Source organism: Berghia stephanieae, chromosome 1 (assembly GCF_034508935.2).
Source record: "Berghia stephanieae isolate SIO BIC M18660-M18661 chromosome 1, UCSD_Bste_1.3, whole genome shotgun sequence".
In the NCBI taxonomy this organism is placed as follows: Eukaryota; Metazoa; Mollusca; class Gastropoda; order Nudibranchia; family Aeolidiidae; genus Berghia; species Berghia stephanieae.
The window spans coordinates 13,080,764-13,090,185 of NC_088360.1; the positions used below are offsets into that span (position 1 = coordinate 13,080,764).

Sequence of the window (9,422 nt, forward strand, 5' to 3'; positions counted from 1 at the left end):
GGACAAAACCAAGTAATCTCATTCCAAGACAAAGACAGAAAGCATGTTGGAAAACAGATATAAGGGGATAGAAGACACAGTATGTACCTCCCTGCCCACTATGGGAGGTCAGGAACCCCACCCAGTTTCTGGATTAAATATATAAAAAGGGCCTGGGTAAAAACAAAAGACTAGAAAGGGCCTGGGTAAAACCAATGATTTCATTTTGGAACATGAAACACAGAGCTTGGAAAGACTTTTATCTGCAAGCATGGAGACAAATAACAAATCATTTCAAATGTTGGAATGCAATCAAAAATTTTATTAGGTAGGTATCAAAAACATAAGTGACGAGGAGACATTGCTATCTTGAGGCACGTCGATCTGCTTTTATGGTTCTCAGATTGTACGCTTTAAGTATCTCTCGAAAATCACCAACAAAGTTGAATTGCTGAAATAAATTTTTTTAAAAAGACAGAATAATAAGTTTTAATAACCAAAGTAATAATTTTAAAAGAACAAACAAAACAATGACAAAAGTGCCTAATCCCATTCTACCTTGATATAAAAAATGAAAATTGAGAATTTCTCACTTTAAAAAAAAAAAGAGCTTTTTTATAGAGCGCAATATCCACTAAATGTGCTCAAAGCGCTTTACAAGGGGTCCCTGGTCAACAGAAACATTTAACAAGTAGGACGGGACATGACGCCTGTTAGGCAATATGATCATTTTTTCGGACAAAGACAACGCTGTTAATGGCCAGGTACTCTTTCTACACCTGAGTACTGTGACAGAATGTGAGTAAAAAGTCTTTTCCAAGGACTCAACTATGCGCCGAGCGAGGGTTGAACCCAGGACCTTCTGATCTTAAAGCAGGTGTCATACCACAAGACCACATAGCCGCACTTTAAAAAACTTCACTCAGTTTCATTACTTGAATGAAGTTGACGTCATTTGGCTTAGTCCGCCAGAGAGTTGATTGGTTCTCACTAATTTATCTCTAGTTGAATAAAGTTGACACCACTCAGCTCTTTGTAATTTTTCTCAAGAATTGATTAGTTCTCTCTAATATATCTCTAGATGAATAAAGTTGACAACACTCAACTCTTTGTAATTTTTCTCAAGAATTGATTAGTTCTCTCTAATATATCTCTAGATGAATAAAGTTGACAACACTCAGCTCTTTGTTATAGTTCGCAGGCTGCCGAAGAGGTGAAAAGAACTTACAGCGCAACCTCTGGATAACTAACCCCCCCCCTGAATAACGACAACTCCTAGATAACGACAACTGGTCCCGACTTTTTTGCTATATGTTATTAGGAATTTTAAAAAACAAATAGTGACACATACATTTTAGCAAAACCCCTGTTTATAACAATAATCTGCAGTAAATACTAGATCATCGTCATCTCGTAGTCTTAACCAATAAAAAACGCTTTTTTCCCCTCCCAATGAGATCGCTTAGTTTCCGACCAATCAGAACACATGTTTACAACACTGCATGGAATCAATGCTAGTTCATATGGAGACACAACAAAAGAAGTGTATTAATGGAGAACTCTCAAGGTTCTATTAACCTTCCTGTTGGCTACCTGTCTGAGGTCAGTGGAGGTTAACTGATATCGGGCAATGTCATATCCAATGGAGGCAATTATGGATATTTATTGTCTTATAATTACAAAATGTTGGTATAGCAAGGAAAACAAGAACAGCCTCTTTCACTCTATGTCTTTTTATTTGAAATATCAGTTGCTTTTCTAAAAATCAGTCCAAATTTGATATTATCATTGTGGTTTATACCTATTTTTTTTTGGGTTGTTTTCTTCATTGTTTTTGTTTTTAATGACAAAATGTGAGTCTACCAATTTTATGTGCTTGTAAATTTTGGTGCACTTTAATAAAACTTTCGGTATTATCATATGGCACTTGATTTGATTTTCTTGACTTATTCTTAGTTTTGCTAAATGGCATTTGAGTACTGTTTACGATCAAAACAATGACAATACACATTGGAGAGTGAACGCGTAATGATATATTAATAGGAGAAATACACATTCTAACATTGTTGGGACGTGTCTTCTCTCAGGCACTGGTTCGCAAATAGCACTGTTATGTATTCAAGGGTCTCACAACTCCCCCTTTTTCCACCATCTTAACAACCTCAGAATAATGACACTCCTGGATAACGACATAATCCCAGTAGATGTCATTATCCAGGGGTTGCACTGTACTAATTTAATCTAATAGATTATAAACATTAAAGATTACAGTTTTGTGTGGTGGTTATGATTGTTTAGCAGACAAACTGGTTTCATTGGATACCAAACATAAATGGATCATACAGTCACATCTACCTACATGCCTTTGCTTTTCTGAGGGCCAATGGACACAACATGGGGCATCATGGATTAGTTTTCTGCTACACTCAAGTGTGTTTTTCCTAGATCAGGTGATGGATGCCATCCACCCTTGACAGAATTTAAATCCCATTTTTCTAGTTATTTCTAATACCTACAAACATTGGGACACAATAGTATGTTTTTATAAGAGTTTTACAGAACTTGCGATATTGTGAGGTCAGTTCAGTGCCAGTAATATGAAGATGATATAGAGAACTTGTAGATCTGAAGTTAAAAGGACAAAAGAAAAAGCAAGACAAAGGGGATAGGCTCAAATAGGCACTAGAATATTCCAAGAGGAATCCACCAATGCGCCTATTTTGACATTACCTAGAAGTCCCGTCCAGGCACAAGCAACAACTCCTGCCAAATAGGATACACTCAGATGTTAACAAAGTACAATAATTCAAAACAAATAACCATATTAGTACATAATAGAGAGGTGATTTACAAGGCAAAAATATCATCTCTCAATAAAAAGTATTATACATTCTACTATCTCCCTCCTAGTTCAGGAGTCAATTTATAACAAAGACAGATAGAAACATGGAAAAGGCAAAACAGATATGGGGGATAGAAGACACAGCAAGTTATCTCTTTTTTTTTTCTTTTTTTTTTCTTTGGGAGGGGGGGGGGGGGGTTCCACCATGGGAGGTCAGAAGATCCTGTCAAGGACACAAGAGTTTGTAGAGCCTCCATGTAGCATCATGGAAACGTGTTCAACAATGCCTTGTAAAACATGCCTTGAGTTTTCGAAGGACTATTTATTCTTGAACCTCTCGTTTGAGAAACCCATGAACATGAGGTGGAGGCTTAGTTTTCTGCTATATTCAATAGTGTTCTTCCTTGAGTAAGTGATGGATGGCCACCCATCCATGCATGAATTAAAATCCCAGAACACAAGAATTTTCTGTTCTTCTTTAATGGCACTACCTCATTGACTATTATTGATTATCTTGGTAACCTCTGATCCATTAAATTATTCTGAAGTAGTAATAAGGCTCACTTTTACCGATCCCATTGCTCCAACTCCCTCAGTTCTTTCATCTTATCTTGAATATCTCGGAGGCAGACATTTTCATCCAGAAAAAGTGAAAGACACATGGCAACTGAAAAAGAATTGTAAGTGAAATGGTAGGCTTTAAAAATATAGTTGATTATAATTTGGGTTTTACATCACTTGCAATAATCATTTCAGCATTCTAAAAACAAAGAAGATGTTAAAGTTATAGGATTTGCATCTATAAGCACCCAAGAAAAAGTAAGAGGAGTCTCGATAGCTCAGCTGGTAGAGTACTCGCTTCACATACAAAGGGAACAGGTCAATCACTGATGATGCCAAGATTTTTTTCTGATTCCCCTGTCCACCCAGCAGTGAATGGGTAGCTGGATCTGCTAGATCAGGTGAAAAGTACTTTGCAAAAGACTTGAGTACTACCAAAAGGGTAGCAAACCATTGCTATTGTCCGTTTCATGCTGTAAAAACTTAGATTAACTCCAATCTATGGGCTTAAAGGCTCTGAAGGACTATTTGAAAAGAAAAAGTAAAACAACTGAGACTTACTAAAAGGAACATATGTAGACTCTAAAAGCATTATACAGGCATGTAAATGGTTGGTGAAAAAATTGTTGGAACTTTCTGAACAAGCAAAAATAGACCAACAGGAATAAAATATGGATTAATTAAGAAACACAACATAGATATGACACGTCAATTGACTAGTCAAATCAGTCACTTTTCCCAACTCATTTATAATACAATAAGCAGGTCCTTATTTTATGGTACCAAAAAAAAAAAATCCCAATTATTTGAGAGAGAACATACATTTATGGTCCAGGTCTGAGTTAGTTGTAAAATGAAAGGAAGCAAGAAACTCTCTAGTGCTTTTCTTGCATTTCTTCAGTATTTACTAATTTGAACAAAATTCTTCACCAGTGTTCATCTTATTTACTAGCAATGACTCTAATGTTCTGATGACATATATGACTATCCTTAGTCATGTTTTTTCCCATACTAATAATCCTATTTGAGTCAGCATTACTTTGGGGAATGCACACCACTGACATCATCATTTACTTAGATAAGCAAACTGGAGTTTGCTCTCAACTGGACTTTTCAGTTTCCCCTATTGCATGTATTTGTTCATCATAACAAGAACAGGAGGCCCTCGTTTCCTTATGAGAAAAAAACAAAAACACATATATGCATCGAAAAAGAACTCCGACAAAAGCAAGTAATCTCATTCCAAGACAAAGAGAGAAAGCAAATTGGAAAACAGATATAGGGGTATAGTAAGTGACCTCCCTGCCCAATATGGGCAGTCAGGAATCCCGCCCAGTCAAACGGGAGAGTTTGTTTTTGTGTTCAACAGGTTCTGTTATACACAGAGTCAAAATAGAGGAATTTACATTGGGAGGATCGGAAATTTTTTGTCTTTTAGAGGCTTCTGTTATGGCAGATTGGACTTTGCATGATTTATACTAAAAATTGTTATTTTAGAGCAAAGCTGAGATTTGCATCTTCTAATTGTTTTAAAATAAAAAAAACCAATAGCATCATTTCATCTAAAATAAAAAAAATAAAAATCCAAACTGTCTGAAAAAGGCCTTAATTATTGTATCACTGGGGTTCTACATGGCGTCTTCAACGAGGTAAGTATACTTGTGTACCTGTACTTTACTCAAAAGTGATCAACGTATTTTTTAATTTCATGCTTTTTCAAATTAGACTTTTATTAAATTTTACCATTAAAAAGTAAAAATGAAAATGATAATCTAAAAAAAAAAAGTTTTTAAATCAAAGGGGAAAAAAATACAATGGATAACATAAATAATGCAGAAACATTGATGGGTGATGTGTGATAATAATTGAAATGAATGGAAATAACTCAGAAAATTTAATTCATGGAAATCTTTGGATTATGGCTCCTTTGAACTCAAGCATGTTTCAGAATAAACCACATCGAATTATCATTGAAAATCCTTTTAAAAATTGATTTTAAGCTTTTGGTGGAAATCGATACCTTAATATCTCAGAAATAATGTTATCGAAGTACAACTTCTCAAAATATACTATAAAGCACACAAAAACACAATAGAAAAGGGAATAGGTAGTCAGAAAAGTGTGAAAAATGGAAAGTTATTTAGCTATTTTCTCAATTTGTCATTTTTCTAGAGGTATGGGATACTGTGTCAAATATTTCTCTGTCTCTTCCATGAAATTTTCTGAAAATTTCCACACTTATCATAGAGATAATGTATTACTCACCATAGAGAGTTTTTGATAGGGTATGTGCATATTGACTTATAATCCAAATTATACAATTTTTTATATCAATTTGTCAGAAAATTTTGATTTGCAACCTTTTACAACTTTGTAATGTTCAAATACAAATTCTATAAGCTAAACCCGTGAAATCTCTATGGTGACACAAAGTGCTACAATATTGATAAAAGGGAAGAATATGGAGGTTATTTCTTCATTCGCTTTTGTGGAAAATTTGCCACAAGATTGTTTTACTTTTTGATGCCAGATCCCCGAATTAGAAAGCAAAACGAGTATGAATACAGATAATGTATTTTTCTCACCAAAAATATTGTTTTTTAAATATCATATAATGACAATACAGAATTATTAAAACCGCCCAATATCGGCAATTCATTTTTATTTAGAAAAGACCCGAACAATCCCACAAGCATCATCAAAATGGCTGAGCTTACAGGCCACATTGACGGTACAAAGGCACAAACCATAGGGAAAGAAAAGAAAACAGTACAGACAGTCTTCCATCAAATTTAAAACTAGAAACCTAAATGAAATATGAACTATTGATACATTGAAAATGATTTAAGATATCAGTAAACTCACCAAGACAACTTCGACCCAGGCCACCATAACAGCTGAAATACATTTCAGAACATCGTGAGCATGACTCAATCAAATGATATATGTCCTATAAAAAAAATTAAAAATGAGATTCAAAAATGATCATGTCATACTTATTAAGAAAACAATGCTGTCTGATTTGTTTGTTTGATTGGATTAGGCATTTTACAGCACTTTTGACACTTTCGGATCATTTCAGTGCTTATAAGAATGGCCTAATGCGATTGTCAAGATTGTAGACATGAAAGGAGATGACAGATATATAGAGGCATATAAGAGACAGCAATAGGACCTCCTTGAATAAAATGTTGGAATTTAAAACACGACTATTTCACATCACTGCAGCTTATCTATAAGCATTTTCACACAGCTTGATGCCAACTGAACATATCCTTTGAGTTATTCTAGTTTTATGATTACTTTAGTAGCATCACATACAAAATTAAATTTAACATTAAAGCCAAAATTATGGTAGAAAATACGATTTAATGTACTGTTTGGTTGTTATACATGTTACTTGGTAGGTCTTGTATTTCTTAGGCATTCATATACCTAAAATGATTACCAATATAACTTTAAAGTCAACCTCATTATTAGTATGATAAACAAACAAAATTCATAAATCCACCATGCACACTTACTGAATTATAGTTTTCTTGTCACTGCTTAGACATAATATGATTTCCTCTAGAATTTTCATCAATGCCTCAATAGTGGGTGCTTGGCCATCATCAATTGGGTGATGATGGACTGTGAAACCGGCTTTTTCATACTTAAATTGTAAATTATATTTTTTAATAAGAATAGAAAAAAAAACCCAACAATAATTTGATGAAAATACATATTTATTAAAATCTAAAAAAAAAAACAAAACAAATGATAAAAAGGAGATAAAAAATATAAAGTGAGTAGATGTGACTCATATATAAGGGAACAACACAAAACAAACAACGTTTCGGCCCTTGGCCTTCGTCAGGAGACAGTAAACAAAAACACAAACAAATATGTAAATTTACAAAATATCACATTTTGTCAAATGTGGAAATAAAGTTAATGTGAGGAAAGGGCGTCGGGTGTTGATGCAAGAAGTGGCGCGAGATAAGGAGAGAGAGAGAGGGGGGGGGGGGGAAGAGAGAAAGAATGAGAGAGAGAGAGAGAGAATGGAGAGGATGTGTATATGTTTGTGTATGTGTGTCAGTGTGCGTATGTCTGTGTATGTGTATATATAGTAAAAGTAACTGCAAAAAGGTCTTAAAAATGGGGATGGGGGTGAGAGAGCGATTGATTGGGTGGTTAGTATATCATACCAAATATATATCAATGAACAAAATGAGAGGAGGAGAGATAGGTAGATAGAAGGAGATAGAGAGAGATAGAGAGAGAGAGAGAGAGAGAGAGAGAGAGGAGAGAGAGAGAGAGAGAGAGAGAGGGAGAGAAATAGAGAGAGAGAGAGATGGATAGATAGATAGGTAGGTAGATAGAAAGATAGATAGATAGAAAGATAGATAGACAGATAGATAGACAGATAGATAGATAGATAGATAGAGAGAAAGGGAGAGAGGATGTAAGTTTCCGTGAGTGGTCGGTCTAAGACTGGTAGAAGGAGTTAGTGTGTAGGTAGGTATGTATTAAGGTAGAGATGAAGGCGGAGGAAAAGGTAAGAAAGAATAGTTGTAATTTTAACGTAATTTGGAGAGACTAAATATCGGGAAGAAAAGAAAAAAAAAAAAAAAAAAAAAATTGGGGGGGGGGGGGGGGGGTTCTTTTTATTAGAAGAAAATGAAAGAGGTGAGAAAGGAAAAAGAAGTAAATATGAAAATGAAACTTATCGAATGGATGATGATGGAGTCGTTGTTCCGCAGGATTGGAGAAAGAAATAAACACAAATAGAATGGGCTTATGCAAACCGAATGAAGAAATTAAAACTGGTAGAGTTGGAGATGGTCAAGTGGGGATGGGACGGTGAGAGGGAGAGGGCACTGAGTGCGAAGGACGAGTGAGCAAGTAATATGGGCGTCCAGGCGAGTCCTAGATTCTAGTGGTGGATGGAGAGATGGATAGAAGGATGGGATGGGGGAATGGAGGAAGGAAGAGTGAATGAGTGAAAGGAGGGATATGAAGAGAGGAGGAGTAAGGTGGAGGATTTTAAGAGTGCATAGGAGAGGGTGACTCGGACTAGCAGTGGTTGACTATAGATTAAAATAAATAAATAAATAAATAAATAGATAAATGAATAATGATAGTACTGATGGTGGTCATGAAAAACCGGTAATAACAAATTATATAGATTAAAAGGTCATTATTGCTGTTACCACCTTGAACAATACTCTTTTTTGATAATGATCCTAATATTAGTAATAATTATAATAATGATAATAATAATAATAACATATAATAATAATAATAATAATAATAATAATAATAACAATAATAATAATAATAATAATAATAATAATAATAATAATAATAATAATAATAATAATAATAATAATAATAGAATAATAATAATAAAACTAATAATAATAATAGAATAATAATAAAACAAAACTAATAATAGTAATAGAACTAATAATAGGAATAATAATAGCAATAATAATAATGATGAATATGATAATAATATAATAATAATAATAATAATAATAATAATAATAATAATAATAATAATAATAATAATAATATAATAATATAAAATAATAATAATAATAATAATAATAATAATAATAATAATAATAATAATAATATAATAATAATAATATAATATAATAATAATAAATAATAATAATAATATATAGAATAATAATAATAAAACTAATAATAATAATAGAATAATAATAAAACAAAACTAATAATAGTAATAGAACTAATAATAGGAATAATAATAGCAAAATAATAATGATGAATATGAAATAATAATAATAATAATATATAATAATAATAATATAATAATAATAATAATAATAATAATAATATAATAATGATAATAATCATAAATAAATAATAATAATAATAATAATAAATAATAATAAAAAATAATAATAATAAATTATAATAATAATAATAATGATAATGATAATAATGATAAAATAATGCACATATATGTATTGTAATATATATATATATATATAATATATATATATATATATATATATATATATAT

The 9,422-nt window shown here is 32.5% G+C and overlaps 1 protein-coding gene across 6 annotated transcripts in view; it reads right to left on the reverse strand.

Moving 5' to 3' along the window:
• Positions 1 to 271: 271 nt before the first annotated feature.
• LOC144968277 (cyclin-dependent kinase inhibitor 3-like) overlaps positions 272 to 9,422 on the reverse strand; it is a 29,673-nt gene continuing 20,522 nt past the window's right edge. For all 6 annotated transcript variants that reach the window (XM_078906513.1, XM_078906481.1, XM_078906488.1 and 3 more), the window contains exons 6-9: positions 6,907 to 7,037; positions 6,248 to 6,279; positions 3,386 to 3,488; positions 272 to 430 (exon numbers count right to left, since the gene is read on the reverse strand). In XM_078906513.1, coding sequence (XP_078762639.1) covers positions 3,388 to 3,488; positions 6,248 to 6,279; positions 6,907 to 7,037 — 264 coding nt within the window. In that variant the 3' untranslated portion in view covers positions 272 to 430; positions 3,386 to 3,387. The remainder of the gene's footprint in view (positions 431 to 3,385; positions 3,489 to 6,247; positions 6,280 to 6,906; positions 7,038 to 9,422) is intronic.